At 39.9% G+C, this 19,509-nt stretch overlaps 1 protein-coding gene across 2 annotated transcripts; it reads left to right on the plus strand.

Moving 5' to 3' along the window:
* The first annotated feature begins 646 nt into the window (after positions 1–646).
* On the plus strand, positions 647–9,596 carry sp1 (sp1 transcription factor). Of its 2 annotated transcripts, none has more exons than XM_083939656.1 (6): positions 647–711; positions 1,282–1,355; positions 2,306–3,701; positions 5,701–5,842; positions 6,007–6,197; positions 7,636–9,596. In XM_083939656.1, the coding sequence occupies exons 1-6, from the start codon at positions 705–707 to the stop codon at positions 7,938–7,940; spliced, it is 2,115 nt and encodes a 704-aa protein (XP_083795782.1). In that variant the 5' UTR covers positions 647–704; the 3' UTR covers positions 7,941–9,596. The 2 variants fall into 2 exon arrangements, with proteins under 2 accessions (XP_083795782.1, XP_083795783.1); XM_083939657.1 differs by lacking the exon at positions 647–711 and adding an exon at positions 756–816.
* Positions 9,597–19,509: the final 9,913 nt, after the last annotated feature.

Genomic DNA, 19,509 nt, shown 5'->3' on the forward strand with positions numbered 1-19,509 from the left:
ACTCCCCCCAAAAGTATCAAACAGCTGCAGCTCAAGTTTTAACCAGAACAGAGAGATCAGATCACATCAGCCCAGTTCTTAAGACCGTACATTGGTTCCCAGTCAGCTACAAAATAGATTTAAAGTTCTGCTACTGGTTTACAAATCTCTGAATGGTTTTGGTCCAGAATACATGAATGACATGTTAGTAGAGTATAAACCCAGTAGAGCTGAGATCTACAGACTCAGGTCAGATAGTGGAGCACAGAGTTCAGACTATGGTGAAGCAGCATTGAGCTGTGATGCTGCACACAACTGGAACAAACTACCAGCAGATCTGAAATCAGCCCCAACTGTGAGCACTTTTAAATCCAGGTTAAAAACACGTCTCTTTTCATGTTTCTTATAGTTGAGCTAATGGCATTATTTATTTTCTTTTTTCATTCTTCTTTGCTCCTGCTTTTAACTGTGTTTCTTGTTTTTATGCTGTTTTTAAAAAATGTTTTGTCTTTGTGTAAAGCACATTGAGTTGCCTTGGTTTGAAATGCGCTTTATAAATATAGATGGCATGCCTCAGAGGATGTGGCAGCCAGGCTCCACAGGTCCTTAAATCGAGCACACCTGTCCGTTTCCTCCATAGGGGGAGCAACAGTCAAGTCTGTGCGACGTTGTGAAAAGTTGTCAACCCGAAAAAAGAGCAGAGAAACTCCTCCCGTCTTCAAATCATGAGCAGTAAGTGAACTTTTTAAACTTCAGTGGCATGTTGTGAACGACAGCATTACGTTTTTCAGTTAAAAGTCCGAATTAGAGTACATGTTTGTAAATATATTCACTGTTGTAAGTATGATATTGTTTCTGTGTAACAGCAACTTAACGTTAACTTCTGTTCTTAACTGACACACACACACACGCACGCACACACAACAATTTATTCAACTTTATCCAATGCACTTGCGCTAGCTACGTTATATTTAGTGGTGGAGTGTAACGGTGTCGGTGTCCTTAAGCTTTAACACTTTGTTCTGAACATTACTTGTTGTGGTTCCTGTTAGCATTTAGCTAATAGGCTAGCTGGCCCTCTCGAGCACTTGTGGCATGGATTTCCTTTGCATGTCTTTCCCTGAATTGCTCCACTGTTAGGCGGTTTCCTTTCGAAGTCTAGTTATGTTGTGAGATCGGTCCTAACTTTAAGCTATGTGTTTTCTACCCCCTTTCCTGAATGTGACTCAAGTTTGGTGATGTGCTGTTTCAAATGTCGCAACTTTAAACAAGACGTGCTCTTAAAAAGCTCTTCTTCCGCAGATCATCAGCAGGATGAAATGGCCGCGGTGGAGAGCGGTGGAGGCTACAGTCAAAAGCGAAACACAAACGCTCAAGTATGTTTACTGGACTTTTTGCCTGTTTGCCAAATCGAGATGATTGTCAGCCCGAGAAGCATTTAACTACGCTCACCACTTCATACCTACTGACCTTGCAATTTATTCCCCTACTTAGTGTGTTTGAGTCTGTAATTCATCGCTAAAGGTAATTGGAAATGGGTTGTTGATTTTCTCTCCGGAGCACATGTCTCTGGGGTGGGGGAATGGGCAGGTAAATGTCGCCCACACGGGGTGTTCCCGTCAAACCCCGGCACTTCATGCGCATTTCGCTCGGCCCATTTGGCTGGCCCTGGAGGGGGTGGCTAGAGGAGTGTGTCAGTTTATAGGGCAAAAATAAAGTGTGGGAGGGAGATGGGTGGGTTTGGGGGGAGGGGAAGCCGAGCCCGCCGCTGCTCTGGGAAAAAAATGTGGTCCCTCCCTCCCATACTCACACACCGCTTCCCTTGGACTTATTACAACCCCCCACCCCCACCCCATCTCAGTCAAGTGCTGGAAACAGACATGCATAGGTGTAATATTATGAATGGCGTTTTGGAAGTGTGGCAATGTAAAGCAATGTCATTTTTTTTAGAAAAAAAATCCAAACCCAATCACATTTTTCCGCGACAAAGTCAAAATGTTTTATTTTGAAAACATAATTTGCCCTTTTTAAGTTCAGGCCCTCCAACTTCGGATCTATATGTTTCAAGTCTCATGTTTTACCCCTTTTGTTTTATTTTAAAGCCATTATATATATTATATATATATATATATATATATATATATATATATATATATATATATATATATATTATATATATTTGTATTTGTATTATCTCCATAACCAATTTACTGTGTCAGTAGATTGACATCAATTTATTTCTCACAGCTGCAGCTAGATAATAAAATGCATTTTATTTTTACTATACAAATCCCTTATCTGTTCCTTTTATGTATTCTCTTTCCAGGACTCACAGCAGCCATCTCCTCTCGCCTTGTTGGCAGCCACGTGCAGTCGAATTGACACCCCAGGAGAGAACGATTCCCCTGCAGAGCAACAACAACAAAACCAGCAGCAACAGCTGGACCTGAACCAGGGTGTTTTCACCTCCAATGCCAACGGCTGGCAGGTTGTCCCTCTTAGTGTTCAAGCAACCTCAGGCACTAACACCATCACCACTGACTCCTCAGGGGTGATGATGACAGTAGGAGACATGGGCAAGAGCAGACAGGTGCTGACACCATCAGCAACTACAGTGAGCACTCAGGGACAGCAGCAGCCACAGCAATATGTAGTAGCTCAGGCTCCATCGATGCAAGGTCAGCAGTTGCTTACTACCATATCAGGGATGATGCCCAACATCCAGTACCAGGTCATTCCCCAGTTTCAGACAGTAGATGGCCAGCCACTGCAGTTGGCACATGCTCAGCAGGATTCTGCTGCTGGACAGGGGCAGCAGTTTCAGATTGTGTCTTCTAATGGCCAGCAGATCATAGCTGCAACCAACAGAGCTGGTGCAACCGGAAACATCATAACAATGCCCAGTCTTCTTCAGGGAGCTATCCCCATACAAAATATAAGCCTAGGCAATGGTATGTTACAAAACCAGCCCCAGTTCCTCGCAAATATGCCTGTGTCACTAAATGGAAACATCACTTTGTTGCCTGTCAGCACAGGAACAAGTGGAGGGGGGGATTTAAATGGTGGAGGGGATACAGGGGGAAACCAACTCATACAGCAACAGCAACATCCAGTGTCTAGTGGGGTAGGTTACATGTCAAGTGGTTCCACTGTCACCACGCAGACCTCTTCTTATGGGATGGCCCAAACGCAGAACAGCAATGGAGTGGTGACGGGCACATTCCAGCAGAACGCAGCATCTTCTCTGGGTGTCCCGATACAGCCAGACAACAGAGATGGGCAGCAGCCACAGCAGATCCTTATCCAGCCTCAGCAGGTTATCCAAGGTGGAACACCCCTCCAGACCATCCAGGCTGGTACTGTTACGACAGCTGGGGGTCAGGTATTTGCGACACCGACACTCAGCCAGGAAGGGCTTCAAAATCTTCAATTTATGCCAAACACAGGCCCTATTCTCCTGCGCACTGTAGGCCCCAATGGCCAGGTGAGCTGGCAAACCATTCAGATCCAGAGTCCGACAGGACCACAGATCACACTGGCCCCAATGCAGTCTCTACCCCAACTTGGCCAGGCTCAGGGTGGTGCTGCAGCTGGAGGAGTATCTGTCAACACTGTTCAGATCCCAGGCATCCAGACCATAAATCTCAACACACTCGGAGGAGGCTCTGGGCTGCAGATGCACCAACTGCAGACTGTTCCCATCACCATCGCCAGCACAGCAGGTGGGTCAATTTTTTTTCTAGGAATAATTGATGTTGTGTGTGTGTGTTTTTTTTTTTTTTTTTTAAAGTGTATACAGTATTTTGCAATCTTTTACATTTGACTTCACTTGTGTGAAGGACTTAATTTGTATTAAAATGATTAAATCCTCATGCAGGACTTTATCCTATTTCTAAATTTAGTTATTCAACTTTGCCATTCTAGTCATACTTTTAAGACATGCTTATTTTTGCTATAATCATAATAACAGAGGCTGAAATTAACCTATTTGATTATGTTTGCCTTTAGTTATTTTAGAGAAGAAGACTAATAACGAAATACACAGTTCTAATTCAGCAGTACACTAATTGGTAGTTGGACTGAGTACATGTTAAGTCATCTAGAAAATTAGGTTTACTTGCTATATTGACATTTTGTTCCCCCAGAACAAAATGCAAAGTATATTGTACCTCTGGATTTGATCTCTTTGGTTCTTTGTCTGTGAGGTGCACTTTACAGGTTAAACCAGTTCAGCTGGTCCAGTGTATCCCTGGGCTCTTGATTTTACTGCACTGTATTGTTGTTCCTGTTGAAACTGTTTTACTTTCTTGGTGACACTGCATCTCCATAGTCCTGTAAGTCACATTAGATGACTGTAGTTGCGGGTTGGCCACAACTTTTGCGTGGTAGTACGGGTGTAACTTGATCCCTCCCATCTTATAGCAGCCGTTATCATGCCTAAACCCTTCTTTAGTTCTGTTATTGGCAGCCCCTCACAATATGTTCACACTTGCTAGTTCACATGTGCGAAGCCTGAGCAATCATTGTTTTCACTGCAATGTGATTTGCTCTGCCTAAAATTAAATCATGTGCTTTTCATCAGCTACACGTTATATGCTTTGTCTGGACTCCAGCAGCACTGAATACTGGATCTTACTACACATCAGTGTCTGTACTGACATTACTAACATTTACTTTAGGGTAGTAGTTAAAGTCTGTAGGGCATCTGGCATTTGACCTATATTCAAATAGTACAGGTCACTGGTAGGCTACTTACATTGGTAGACAAACTTTGTTGAAACTTTGCTTCTCGTCTTTTCTGGCCTATACATCTTTCATGTTGTACAGTCATGTTAAAAGGCAACCAAGTATTAAACAATGATGAGTCTCGGTCAGCTGTTCTCAGCTCCGAACGCTGTGCGTGTGTGTGTGCGTGTGTGTGTGTGTATGTCACGTTCACAAACATCTTACAGATGATTTTCAGGCCACATCTCATATCTACTGTGGTGGAAATGATTGTACCAGTGCGCACTACATTACTGCCACCTTTGAAAAAATACATTTCATAGTAGGGGAGACCAGGTACAGTTGCAACGGGGGACGGTTGTAACCCCTTAGATTGCTCCAATCAGAAACAAGCTACAGTGACTCATTCTGGAGATGTATCATGTACACATCTCCTTGCTGTAACAAAGCAGCCACATAAGCACCTCACAAAGGAGGTTATCAACAAAAAGTGTGTTTTTGACATTAAAAATGAACTTTTTTATCAGTCTCATTTTTGGATACTGTGTGTGTGCTTTGCTCGGGTGAGATTGAGTCCAGCTGGAAGCGATCATTATATTTCCTAAATTATTTTTTTCAGACAGAAACCAGTAGGGGTATAAAATCGTGATTATATGTGCTCCACATAACAATAGAAGTGTGGATACATTTTTCTGTCGTGTTAACTGTGACATGAACATAAACGTACGTGCACAATTTCATTTTTAGGCGTGTCTTTGGCAAAAATTATATAAAAAGGCGCATCAATGCGTGTTTGGCATTTAAGGTCCTTAAATACGCGCAAACTGTAATCTCCCAGAGCAATGGGATTGACTTTTATTATTTAAAAAAACTGGTATGAATGAATTATTTGGAGTTTGTTCTGAACTTGAATAATGAAATGTATATAAACCAAATAGATCTCAAACCATTGTTAAAAAAGATCTCACATGAGTATTTCCTTTTCCATCACTACAGGAGAGCAGGTTTTACACACCGGCGGAGAAAATTTGGATGATAGCACAGCTATGGATGATGAGGATTTAAGCCCACAACCTCAAGGACGACGTAACCGCAGGGAAGCCTGCACCTGCCCCTTCTGCAAGGATGGAGAAGGACGGTATGTCATTGAACCACTTTACTGTTAAATGTCTTATACCTTTGATTTTTGCTGTTCATAAGTCAGTGATGTTTACTATTTTAGCTGATTGTATGTGCCCGCCGAATGTCACGTGGAAAAATCAGTAACCCTCTAAATCGGATTTGTTTTTTTACATCAAACAGTGACCCAACTAAAAAGAAGCAGCACATTTGTCACATCTCTGGCTGTGGGAAGATCTACGGCAAGACCTCTCACCTGAGGGCCCACCTGCGTTGGCACACCGGAGAACGACCCTTCGTCTGCGGATGGTCATTCTGCGGAAAACGATTCACCCGTTCAGATGAGCTTCAACGCCATAAGAGAACACACACAGGTAAGGGTTTCATTTAGGGATCGACCGATATGGTTTCTTAGGGCCAATGACGTTACCGTTTTTTTTTCATCAGCCTTCGCTGATGGCCGATATATTTCTTAAGCCGATATTTGAAGCTGATACTTTTTCTCCCTCGATTTACATCATAAAAATTACACAATAAGGATAACAAATGTTACGAGTCTCAATTTAAAAAAAAAAAAAAGTTTAACTTAAAAAAGGTGAGGTAGAACAAGTAAACAATATTTAACAAATATTAACAACAGGTGAGGTAGAACAAGTAAAGGGGTAAGGCTAAGATACTCAACGCAGTGGCCCGGGTTTGAATCCCACCTGTGGCCCTTTGCTGCATGTCATCCCCTCTCTCCAGCTGTTTCCTGTCATTATCAATTAAAGGCATGAAAACGCCACAAAATAATTGAACGACTTGTCAATATCAACGGCTGATGTTGCAATGAAATTACAGGAATATCTGGAGTTGGTCACGGTTTGGAATGACGACTTTAGTTAAGGCGGCAGGCGTGTGTCGCTTTGGCGGTCGCCTAAAAGTGCTGTGGGGAACCCTGATTTCAAAAGCTCTCCATCAGTCGGCGCCGCACCCTCATATATGCTGTGCTGCGTGTGTCCCACTGAGTGAGACGCACACACACACACACACACACACACACACACTTTTGACTGAAAAACTTAACCACCATTGAACTGGATTGCTAACGCTAGCTAGTTTAGGGCTCTAAACCGTACACTATAGACCATAATATTACTGCAATGGTAAGGGAACTCTGCCCCGCTCCAAGTAGGGAGAGAGGGAGATAGAAACAAACACACGCGTCCAAACCTCCAGCCAGGTGGTCGCTAAATAAAACTCCTACAACACTGAACAGAACCATGGAACAACGTCAGCATTACTTAACCCTATGACCAGTGTTCGTAACCGTATAAATACCTAGACACACAATGGCAGCAGTTTTATAGACGAGGCATTTGGCATTCATCTTTACATTTGGACCCACAAACTAGCTTAACTATAGTTTCAAGCAAAACACATACAGAGCATGCATTTGGCATTCGTGTTTCCACTATCAATGTGTACGGCAATATTTCAGCTAAGTTAAACAGCTCAAAGACGCTTTGAAAGTTGAAAACTTAGCGTTGTCTTGAAGAGCAGGCTTCAGCACTCTACTCTGCACGGTTTGCAAGTGAACTGCAGTGTCTCCAGTAACACAGAGCTGCCTGTGGACGCCTGTCTGTGAATAATGCTGTAAAAAACTCGGCGAACGCAGCAGCCCATATCAACCGATGCCGGTATCGGTCGATCACTAGTTTCATTAATTTAACATTAAATCTCGCACAACTGCAAAACGTTAAAGAAGTCCAAATACTTGCTTGAAACTGCAAAGACAAATTAATATTGATTTTTATATCTCCACCTTTTCAGGTGAAAAAAGGTTTGTTTGCTCAGAGTGTCCCAAACGCTTCATGCGCAGCGATCACCTCTCCAAGCACATCAAAACCCACTTGAACAAGAAACCAGTTGCTACAACCAGCAGCACCACAGTCTCGACTGATGCTGCTTCCCCGACAGCAGTTACAAAAGTCAGCACAGGAGCAGTGTCAGCCAGTGACCAGCATACCATTGTTACCATGGAAACCTTATCTGCAGAGAGCCTAGGTCGATTAGCCAGCAGTGGGATCAACATGGTTCAGGTGGACCTTCAGCAAATAAATGGCAACAGCTACTAAGTACAGTGGAGGAGCAGGAAGACGGGCTTTGGTGGATGTTGCATTCAGACATTTGGGGTTAAAAAGGGCATGTCTGAGTGCAGATATATAAAACTCTCAAAGGCTTCAGAAAGGAGCGGCGGTCACAGCAACACAACTGGACACTATTGAATTTGAGGAGTATGGATCTTCGTCTTGTATTTAGATATCTGTGACATTAGAGGGTCAGTCGGATGAAAATGTCAGACTAGAGAAGCCATCATGATTTCTTATTTCCCCTGAATGGAAATGGCACTACATCTGTCCCACGTGAACACTCATTCTTATTTGGAGTGCAATTGCAATAACACAGACCAGCACTCTTGATGTTGAATTGGTAGTTAGTAATATCCTCTCTACACGCTTCTTTAGTAAAGAGATGACACTAATAGACTCACTTGTTTCCAAGGCTGTGAGCTTCGCTACTTGCCCCTCTTCACCTCAGGTGTGTCCTGCCCTCCTAGACTGGGTGGCTGTATCAGGCATGTCCCTCAGTCTAACTGGCCCGTAATGCTAAATTCACCCCTAAAACTGAAACTATAACAATCTAGAGCAGCAAATATTATGTTTTCGCACATTTCTGTGGTTGCAGTTTTGGGCGAACTAGACATGTTCACAAACTAACAAATCCCAGGACCATAGGAATAATATTAAAAGCGTTTTAGGGTGAACTGTTTAGAGGAGGGCTAGAATACACATGGTCATGACCAGGGCGAGGCAAGGAGCCCTAATCGTGAGGATGTAGGTGTGTCAGGGCACTGAAATCCTGAGAATAACTCTTTTAACCTCTTATGTCGGTACACACATTCAAGCCATCATGCTTTGATAGGTTTATCATAGCAAAACATTTTGATTTTTTTTTTTTGTAAATATATATATATATTTTTCTGGGTAATGTAAAGGCTACAAAAATTCATATCTTAGGCAGGATCATCTTACATGATTTCAAGAGATTGCCTTTCAGTTGTATGAACTTCTCATGCTCAATCAATCAATCTTAATCTTATGTTATTACTTTTATATATATGTAGATTAAATGTTTCAATTTAAGAGCCTTTTCTGTCATGGAATAGTGTATTCTATACAGTCCAGGTCTTCACAGTACTTTCTTTCCCATCCCTTTGGTATACTTATAATTTTTGCCTTGCAGTCACATCCGTTTCTGTTTTCTTTCATTGGAAAACTGTTTCTTGTTTAGTCATATCTGGTCAGAGTGAAGTATTTTGTAATAATGTCCAGACAGCATAAATATGTAAGCTCAAAACCAAAGGTTCAAACTCCATTTTATAAGCAAAACTATGAAATATTTTTTTCCATGGTCCATGAACTTTCTAATATTTTTTTTCTCTTGTAATGCATATGTTAAAGTTCTAACTGGAAAAGATCCAGCTTGAGGCAAGCACCGGGCGCACATCCCTCTATTGTCCAATAAAATAAATTGCAAAATGTATTAAAGGTTGATGTTTTCTTTCTTTTCTAACAGATTCTTTCACCATCTTTTTATGATAATAACTTATGTATTATGTCAGAAAACGTATGTTTAAAATCTCTCTTGAAACTATAGACTAAGTTCATCGGACAACAAGTGCTCTTATTTCTTCACGTTTTGGATAAGGGATTTTATATTGTGTGTACACAACTGCAAATACCAACAGCTGGATTAAAATTATGAATACACTTTTGTCTCTTTTCTTTGGAAACTTATTCCTCAGTCTAACAAACAACAATCATCTGATCAAAAAGTATGGATTAAAAACCTGGATATAAGGATAGAAACTGGTTGAAAAAGTGCTCCACCTAGTGTTGGTGTTACATCTCTACATTGTTGTGCTCACTCTTCAGTCTATTAAAGAGGGTGCAGGAGAGAGAAAAAATCTGTTTTTTTACCACCAGCCTGTTTCATCAAGTGAGTTAGACTGACTCCATAAAGCAGTTTCAACTAGTGCTTTATCGTACCAAATGCAATGAAAATGAGTCAGGCTAACCAAGAAAAACCTGGCCTATTTGGTAAACTTGCTTAATAGAGTAAGGTTCTTGATCAGGTCCAACCTCTGGATTGAATTACCTTTTTCACTGTTTTCCTGCAAGAACCCACACTTGGCCACTTTGTGGTTACAGTAGTCAGTAAGAACACATACATTTTCAATTTCTAATTGGCGTTATCAAGGGTGGAGAGCATGTCTCTGAACACAATTCGATAGACCTACAACCTATCGCAGCAATGAAACGATGGTGCTTGGTCAGTGGGAAAGAATAAAGGCCGGGTCACAAACGGTCAAATTACAGCTAAAACGGTACACTAAAATGGGTTTCTGAAAACATTTTAAGCAGGAAATAGGCAATAGACAAACAGAATATCAAGTAATTTGATCAGCACTGCCTAGTTTGACAGTTTGATCAGAGTTTTGTGAGTCCGGTAAGTGGCCCTCAATGGACCTGTAGACTGGACAGTGATGCCATCAGTCATCGTCTTAAGCCCGCCTCACATGAGATAAACAGTTGTGATTGGTCTGCACGATCTCAAGCTGCTAAAAATCTCAATACTATCCAGCTGCATCCCCGGAGCACAAGCCCCTGACGTGACACCAGCCCCGAGCTCAACGGAAGTGACGCAATAGTTGTTTTTTCCAACTTTATTGAAAAAAATACAAAACATAGCAACAGTTAAAGGAAGTGACGCAATAGTTTTTAAAAAACTTTATTGAAAAGTACAAACCATAGCAACAGTTAAAGGAAGTGACGCAATAGTTTTTAAAAACTTTATTGAAAAAGTACAAAACAGCAACAGTTGAAGGAAATAATTTTATCAATGGCCTTTTTTCAAAAATAAGTTGTTTTTTTTTACTTTATTGAAAAAGTACATACAATTACCCTCAGTCAGGTCTCAGTCCTTCACACATACACCCAGTTACTCAGTTAGTGTATCTTACAGTTAATTTAGTCCTGAATATTGTGACATTACAAAAATAAAATCTACAATCAGACTGCCAATAAAGATGCATCTCTAAAAAGGTCAAATATAACGGAATACATAAAACATCTGATCTGCAAAATAACACTAGATTAAAAAAATTTAAAAAACACTTCCTGGCAGGTGATGAGCATCCAACCTGAACACTGCATCTGTGCTTGTTTAGAACAAGGACCGCAACCAGATGTTTACACTGAATAGAGAATCATGCGAACCATGCTGCATCCAACACTCACACACACGCATTTATAAAATTGTATTTTAACACTCAAATCCAGTACGTTCAGCGTTGTCTGTCCTTACCCTAACCAGTACGTACTGAAGCATAAACACTGAACTGAAATGTGGCGACTGTAGAAATTATGGGGACATTTAATTGCTACAGTCGTAATCTCATGAATTCTGGGCAGAAAAAAATATTTAGATAGAAATCATAGTTGTGATGTATTCTGACAAAAACCAACACAACCTTTAAAATGACTCCTCTTAATTAGTCAGAGCATTTTAAAGACATCACAAAATGTTGCTCGTACTAAGCAACATTATCAACAAAGCAAAGCTTACATTGTTTTTAAACGTCTCCATTATCTCCATCATTTTCCAAGCAGTGACAGTGAGTATCCTCAAATTCCCGCGGACTTTCTGGTATTATACGTCACTTCCGTCAAGACAGGTGCTTGTGCTCCGGGGCTGCAGCTGGATGCTACTCGAAAATCTGTCTGAATGTGAGAGGGGCCAGACATATCTGCCAGGACAAATGAAACTCGAGTCTGGAAGATTCGTCTGGTATCAGGTTAACCCATTCCATATATGTCAATGTGACTCTGTCGTAGACTTGATCAGTCATGTTGTCTGCAACCAGCTGAATCTTGTCCTCATGGATGTCCTCCACAGGACAGAGGCAATGAGGTTTGCATTGATTAGGCCGTGGGGTTCTACGGTGCTGTGATTAAAAAAGTAATCTAATTAATTAGAGGCTTTGTAATTAATTAATCACGATTAATCGCATATCAATATTTGACACAAGAAGCAACATTTTTCAATTTAAATGGATTTTTGTATATAACTTAATTAATGAATACACACAACTATGAGTTAAAACAACAAAATGTGTTTTTTATCAGTGAGCACTAACTTTTTGTAAACTTTTACATCATAAACACATATGTTTTTATTATTAAAATAATAAAACAGTGCTGAGTTCAGTATGTTCAAGAAAATTAAAAACCTAACATTACAAAAAATTTTCTCCCATGTTTTTAAAAACACAGAAATAAAATTGATCCATCAATTAATGACTCCTCCTAGGAGCGTTGTCTGTGCTAACGTTAGCTGCAGCGTGTTCAGTGTTGTCTGTGCTAACGTTAGCTGCAGCGTGTTCAGTGTTGTCTGTGCTAACGTTAGCTGCAGCATGTTCAGCGTTGTCTGTGCTAACGTTAGCTGCAATATGTTCAGCGTTGTCTGTGCTAACTTTAGCTGCAGCATGTTCAGTGTTGTCTGTGCTAACGTTAGCTGCAGCATGTTCAGCGTTGTCTGTGCTAACTTTAGCTGCAGCATGTTCAGTGTTGTCTGTGCTAACGTTAGCTGCAGCATGTTCATTGTTTTTTTTTGTTAACTGCAACATGTCCAGCACTTGGCTGGAGCGGAGGCTGAAGAGCACCAGTGGGAGGTAAATTATTTCTTGCACAATTTTTACACAGCCGTGCTCTTGTCCATTCTCTCGTGTTGCGTCCTGTGCGTCAGTATTACAGGCCGAGCGGGAACTTGTGCAACAAACGTTCCACACTGAGTGCAAAAATAAATTGAGTTATTTGCGTTATTTTTTCTGTAATTAATTAATCCTAATTAACGTGTTAAAGTCCCAGCCCTAGTTTTACTGTCATTTCTTATCTTAATCGGTTTTTGTAAATGTTTGTATACTTTTGCTCAGCACTACATCCAGGTAGTAGGCCTGTGAATGTTCTCCTTTGTCCAGGTCATCGCAAAGCAACTGGACTTGGTTATTTGTCTAGGAAGACGTTTCATCCAAGAGGCTTCATCAGTTCATGTACGCATGACCAGGCTGGGACTGGTCCAACTAACTGGTGTGGAGATCCAGGTATTTAACCGACCGATGATGTCACTGGAACCCTTCTGCTTCCAGAAAGAAAACCAAAGTGGTTGAGAAAGAAAAAGAAAACAAGAGAAACAACATAGTCATCCCGTATGTGGCTGGGGTATCAGAGAAACTCAGGAGGATCTTCAACAAACACTGCATCCCTGTGTATTTCAAACCCAGTAACACACTCAGACAGAGACTAGTACATCCGAAGGACAGAACACCACACACCCATAAAAGCAACCTGGTTTATGCTGTCCAATGCAACGAGGAATGCAAAGATCTCTACATTGGAGAAACAAAACAACCACTGCATAAACGCATGGCCCAACACAGGAGAGCTAACTCCTCAGGCCTGGACTCCGCTGTCCACTTACATCTCATGGAGAAAGCCCACTCCTTTGATGACAACAATGTCCACATCCTCGACGGAGAGGACAGATGGTTTGAAAGAGGAGTAAAAGAAGCCATCTATGCAAAAGTAGAGAAACCATCTCTAAACAGAGGAGGTCTGAGACACCGCTTATCTCCAATTTACAATGCTGCCCTTTCATCCCTTCCCAGGAGATTCAACAATCTAACCTCAAAGAACAACTGTTCACAAATGGCCCCATGTGACACCAACGACTGTCGTTAAGACTCTATAGAGCACTAACGAAGTCTAAACCAATTTCCCACCAACGACTGTCACTCTAACGGCGGTCGTTGGCACAAAGAGTTCCAGTGACATCATCGGCCTTGTGAGAGGTTAAATACCTGGATCTCCACACCAGTTAGTTGGACCAGTCCCAGCCTGGTCAGTTGCGTACATGAACTGACGAAGCCTCTTGGATGAGAGGTGAAACGTCTTCCTAGACAAACAACCAGTCCAGTTGTTTTTGACTGAAATTGCTTTGGGGATCTAGATAGTAGTTTCACACAAACCCACAATCTTACAGTTTGCAGTGCTATGAAAAATGCTTTTCTAAAATTTTCAGCTGGTCCTTGATAAATGACCTTCAGCAGTTCTTCCTCCTTAGGGACTGAAGGATCCTCACATCTGCCCACAGAGCGGGTCTGTCTGTGAGACGCCCACTCTGGGTTCTTCCTGGGCTCTCCTCCAGCTGCACATTTCTGTCCACCATCCCTTATATTAAATATTAACAACTACAAAATTTCCTTGGTGTGCAAGAGATTCCTTTATCATCTTGTACTCACAGTACTTCTCTCTTTTGATTTCTTTTTGCCCGCCTGTTTTTTTTTAGATTCCCTGCACTTCCTGGCATCTTTGGCAGGTCTGCCATCAGCTGAACAAACTATTAGAAAACAAAGAGGATAAAAAGGATTGGAGACAAATGACAAACATGTCGAGACAATTTGGCATTTTTCAGCATTTTTTCCCAACAGCTCTGACTATTATTGTCTATTTCTACTTTATGTTAAAGACTATAAATATAACGTAAAAAACAGACAGTGTGTGTGGACTCATTTGTGAACGACAGCTTCAAATATTACTGTATATGGTGCGTGTTTCTGGTTTACCATTGCTTTGTTGGCCTTGATGGTCGGTGCTCTTTTTTCCACGAAAGAAGTCTTTTTCTGAATCAGATTGAGGCTCTTTAGAAGGAGATGACCGAGACACTGCTGTCTCTTCATATTCAAATTCAACATGTCTCTTTTTCTTTGCCTGGCTGGTCTTTCCTGTCCCCTTCACTCCTCTCTTTTTTTTCCTCTTTGCTTCATCTTCAAAATTTGAATTCTGATGAGACAAATGATTGATTGATGTATTCTCAGTTGGCTATTGATACATTTCTTACATTTTAGTTGTTGTTTTTTTTGTTGTAAAATTGATCAATTCAAACTTTTTCTTAACCCTCCTGTAACCTCATGTTACTATGTATCCCTGGGGTCAATTTGACCCCAGCAATTTAAACATCCAGAAAGTTGTTACTTAAGTTTTTATGTCAGGTATTCTATGTGTATTTATTTAAAAAATATATATATATATTACCGATTGAGCTAGAATTGGATCAAGGGATATTTGTTTGTGTTTTAAAGTAAGTATATTAGTTGTAAGTACTATTTTGTGTTATTTATAATATTTGGAATGAAAGTAATTTTCATTGACAGTTTAAATATTTTTATTGTGAAGCAGATAGAATATCAGAAATACATCCATCTTTGGTGAATGCAATGCTTCATTATTTTGTAATATAAGCAACAAAGGTGTCCTACAAATAAGTAAATCAATGAAAAACAGTAGGTGGGAGAGAAATAAGGAAAATATACAAAAATAAATAAAAAAATGTATTTATTCCAATAAAATTAATAACTCCCTCCCTGACCCACTCTGTCCCGCCCTCCCAGTACTCCTCAGGTTGTCCTACATCCTGTTTCAAGAAGGAAATAATTGGTTGCCACATAATTTTTAAGTCTTCCAACCTACCACTAAGAGAGTAACGGATCCCTTCAAGGTGTAATGCATCAGTCAGTGCCATTAACCATGCTTTGAAATTAGGTGTTTCTGTTTTTTTCCAGTGGAGGAGGACAGGTTTTTTTTTCCCAGAGGAGACCATAGGGTAGAAGGCAGCTCTGCATATTCTGCAGGTTCCCAGTGCTCCCTGATGTCCCTGTGTAGTCTTGAAGACCTTTAAGAAAAATATCTGTCCAGAAATATTCTAGTTTGGGGCCTAGTGTGTAATTTTTTTACATTTTCCACAGATGGGTGATATTTCTAGGAATATTCAATGTAATTTTACGCTTGAGTAAGGCAGCTTATGCAGAATTTTAAACTGGATCAGGCCGTGTCTAGCATTCAGGGAGCAAGTGTTGATATATCTCAGGCGTTCCTTCCATATATCCTCTGCTATCCCCATACCCAATTATTTTTCCCAGCCTTCCTTTATGTATTCCGTTTTCACCTGGTCTAGTTGCTGGAATGAGACGTAAAAACTGAAACTGCATTCCTCTCCATTGTGCAATCTCTGAGATGGTCCAGATGTGTCCTTACAAAATGTCTGACTTGGAGATATCTAAAAAAAATTGACTGTTTGACAGACCATATTTCTCTTGTAGTTGTTGAAGTAGTAGTAGTTTTAGTATGAGTATGTGTTTTTAAGGTGGATGGGAGACATCACAATAGCACCGATTGAATAGGGATAGCAATCCTCTCGCTCCATGTCCAGCCAGCTGGCGAGCACAACTGTCTCATCTAGCCAGTGGAAGATGCATCGGATATTTGCTGCCCAATAATACCTGACAAAATCCAGGGGGGCCAGCCCACCATTTGTTTTACTTTTGCTCAGATGCCCCACATGGGTATGTTTTGAAAGAGGTACAGTAACTGAGGGAGACAGACCATTTTGACTGTGTTCACTCTACCCATCAAGAAAATAGGGAGGGTTTTCCAGAACTCCAGTTTGCTTTTAAACTTATTTAATATAGTCACATAATTAGCCTCAAATAATGTATTATCATTCTTTGTAATATCTAACCCCAAGTATGTGAATTTCTCCCATGCCAATCTGAATGGGGTTTGTTCTAGTGCACCTGGGTCACTGCATCGCACTGGCATTAGCTCACTTTTTGTCCACAATCAAAAGCCTTTTCGGCATCCAAACTCGTAATGAAAAAAGATCTTCCTTTGGATGCCTGGGGGAATACAAAATATTAGTAGGCGTCTAACATTATGAAATAAGTGCCTGCCTGCGATAAACCCGGTCTGATTCGGATGTATCAGTTTGGTTACAAGAGGACTGAGTCATGAAGCCAGAGTTTTAGCCAAGAATTTAATAGTGACACTGGTCTATATGAGCCCAGCATTATAGAAGCAACATTGTTGTTGATGGTGATTTGCCATTCTCCAAGGACTTCTTGTACATCCTGAGAAGAAGTGGGGATATTTTGAGGGCTTAGATTTTATTGTGTTTCTGGGGCTGGGCAGCAATTTCTGCATCTTATTTTCATATTTGCTCCTCTAGATCTGTCTGTTTTTGGTTGTTGCGTTTCTTTTGTGAGAACTGATATAAAATAATGCATCCTTGAAAGACTCCCATAGAAGAACTGGGGAGATACCATCTTTATCATTTGTTTCAAAACATATTTCTATCTGAGTCTCAAAATATTCACAGAATTGTTTTACGTACAAGGGTCAATTTGACCTCAGAAAAAAAAAAAAAATTCAAACATTTTTAAATATTTTAATTGTAAAATAGTCAATAATAATAATTAACAATATGATTAATTAATAATAATAATATCATTAATAATAATGATTAAACCATTAAAATGATCAAATCGACTAAATGGAACACCAATGTGACAATTATGCGCACAGGACAATGAAAAAATATAACCATACCAATGTTTTCCCAGTTGTCCCCATGAAATAGGAAATTCCATGAATATGAAGCAAAATTATGTCAACCATGTATTTAGAGACGTTGATCAAATTGACCCCAACGATAACAGAATGGTTAATATCAGAATATCAATCAATCAATATCCTTTATTTGAACAGGTAAAAACTCACTGAGATTTAAAACCTATGTCGGAGAAATGTAGATTATGCTATGATATCTTAAATATGTGGGTTTACATGGGTGAGTGGAGAGATGTCTCTCTCCTCTCAAATGTGTGTACAAGGGTTTGTTTTATTATGTCGGCACCATGACTGATAACAGGACGTTGGTCCTTGGGAGGGTTGTGCGATAATATGTGATACACTTTTGAGACACTTTAAGCTTGCTAGTGTCTGCGATCATGTACTGATGTACCAAAACTTCTCCGATCAGATTTGCTGTAATTTAACTATACATTTGAGTAAGATCAACTGAGGCCCTCAAGCTATTTCTTGATGCATCTTCTGAAAGGATCATCAACAGTACAAGTTTTCTTCATCAACTTCTTTTCCATGAGTGACCTGGCCAAGATGGCAGCACAAAAGCAGAATGGTTACACAAAACACACAAATAACTCAAACACTACAAGTAATAATGAGTGGGATTACATGATTATACAGTGCAATCACAAGATCCAACTGAGCTTATTTCTCTGTCTTTTATAATTGTCTTGCATTCCCCCGGAGCTATAAGATTTGTCAATTTCAAGTCCTTCAGCCCATCGTTCCAGGTAAATGGGGCAGAAAATGTAAAAGCCTTTTGCCCAGTTCAGTTCTGACTCTCTGCACCTGCATCCGTATGATGTCCTGAGAATGCAGGCCATAGGCTGAGGTTTCTACATGTGTAAATGCAAATATGTAAGCAGAGGTTTAAGAAAATATTATATATGAATAAAAATCAGCCAGTGACAGTCTCCGGACATACAAAGATGGACAATGTGCAACGGCATATAAGGAAATATTAATAAATATATGATAAATATAAAATGAATAGGCTGCCAGCTGTATTGGAGTATGGCAAAACCCTACAGGATAATATTTATATCATAAAACAAAAACTAGTGCTGTGGCTTTTTCAAATCTAAGACGTATTCTTACCTTTTATAATCTGGTGTAGAATCTGTCAATATGAAGGCCTTAATTTCAGAAAAATTACAAGATGGAGGTAGTAATGAGTTACATTTACTCTGTCACAAGTCACTTGAGCTAATTCTACTTTGATTGGTTTTAATGTAGAATACTTTTCACTCTTATTTGAAGTAGAGTTTTACAGAAGAATCATTACCTTCAATTACATTTTGATGCCTTCTTTGCGCTGCTTTTATTATTAATTTATTATTTTATGCATTCATGATATGTTTGCAGATTATTGCAATTTCCCAGCTAGGGATCAATAAAGTATTTATATTCTATTCTATTTAGAGGTGGGTGGTTAGCTGGTCCCTGGCAGAGTTCAAATGCCCGAGTTATCATCGGCTAACTCTTGCTTTTTAAATTGTGTTATTGTCTGTGATCGCAATAAATACTGTAGGCTATCCAAGACAGTCAAAATAGATAAGTTAAGTGTTTGTGTCAGTAAAATAAGATACTCGCGATAAATCAAAACGATGACATTCTAAATCACCATATGGAAATTCAAAAATGACAACTAAAAAAAGGAGATTATGGCTGATGGGAATGTCATTTTGCATGTAGTTGATCAGAAACCACAGTATTGTTGCTGCATTATTAAAATCTTGATCATAAATTCGACCAAGTAACATTAATGGGTGTTTTTTGACTTGCTATCTCACAATTTTAACTTAAAAGGTAATAATTTTGATAGGAAAAAGTCATAACTCAGTATTTTTATTTAGTAAATCCTGATTATAATGGCATAGTATTGGACTGAGTATTGTTATTATTTTCCTTCTAATATTCAAGCTATTCTGTTTGTTTACTTGTATAACCGGGCTTCCATATGTTTTTGAGGGGCGACAATAAAATGAGGCACAAATAAACAAAAGAACAACCACTAGACATTCTCACTGAGTTAAAGTGACTCTCTTTGTGGATCCGGGGAAATTTTGTAAAACCATGATTTTGTCTGTGGCCCCTAAAAAAC

This window comes from Echiichthys vipera (genome assembly GCF_963691815.1).
Source record: "Echiichthys vipera genome assembly, chromosome: X".
In the NCBI taxonomy this organism is placed as follows: domain Eukaryota; kingdom Metazoa; phylum Chordata; class Actinopteri; order Perciformes; family Trachinidae; genus Echiichthys; species Echiichthys vipera.

What these genes read in the sequence shown, in the direction of transcription:
- sp1 (XM_083939656.1), top strand. An exon ending in AGCGAAACACAAACGCTCAA is followed by an intron (nt 1,356 to 2,305) that starts GTATGTTTACTG and finishes TTCTCTTTCCAG; the next exon opens with GACTCACAGCAGCCATCTCC. An exon ending in TGCAAGGATGGAGAAGGACG is followed by an intron (nt 5,843 to 6,006) that starts GTATGTCATTGA and finishes TACATCAAACAG; the next exon opens with TGACCCAACTAAAAAGAAGC.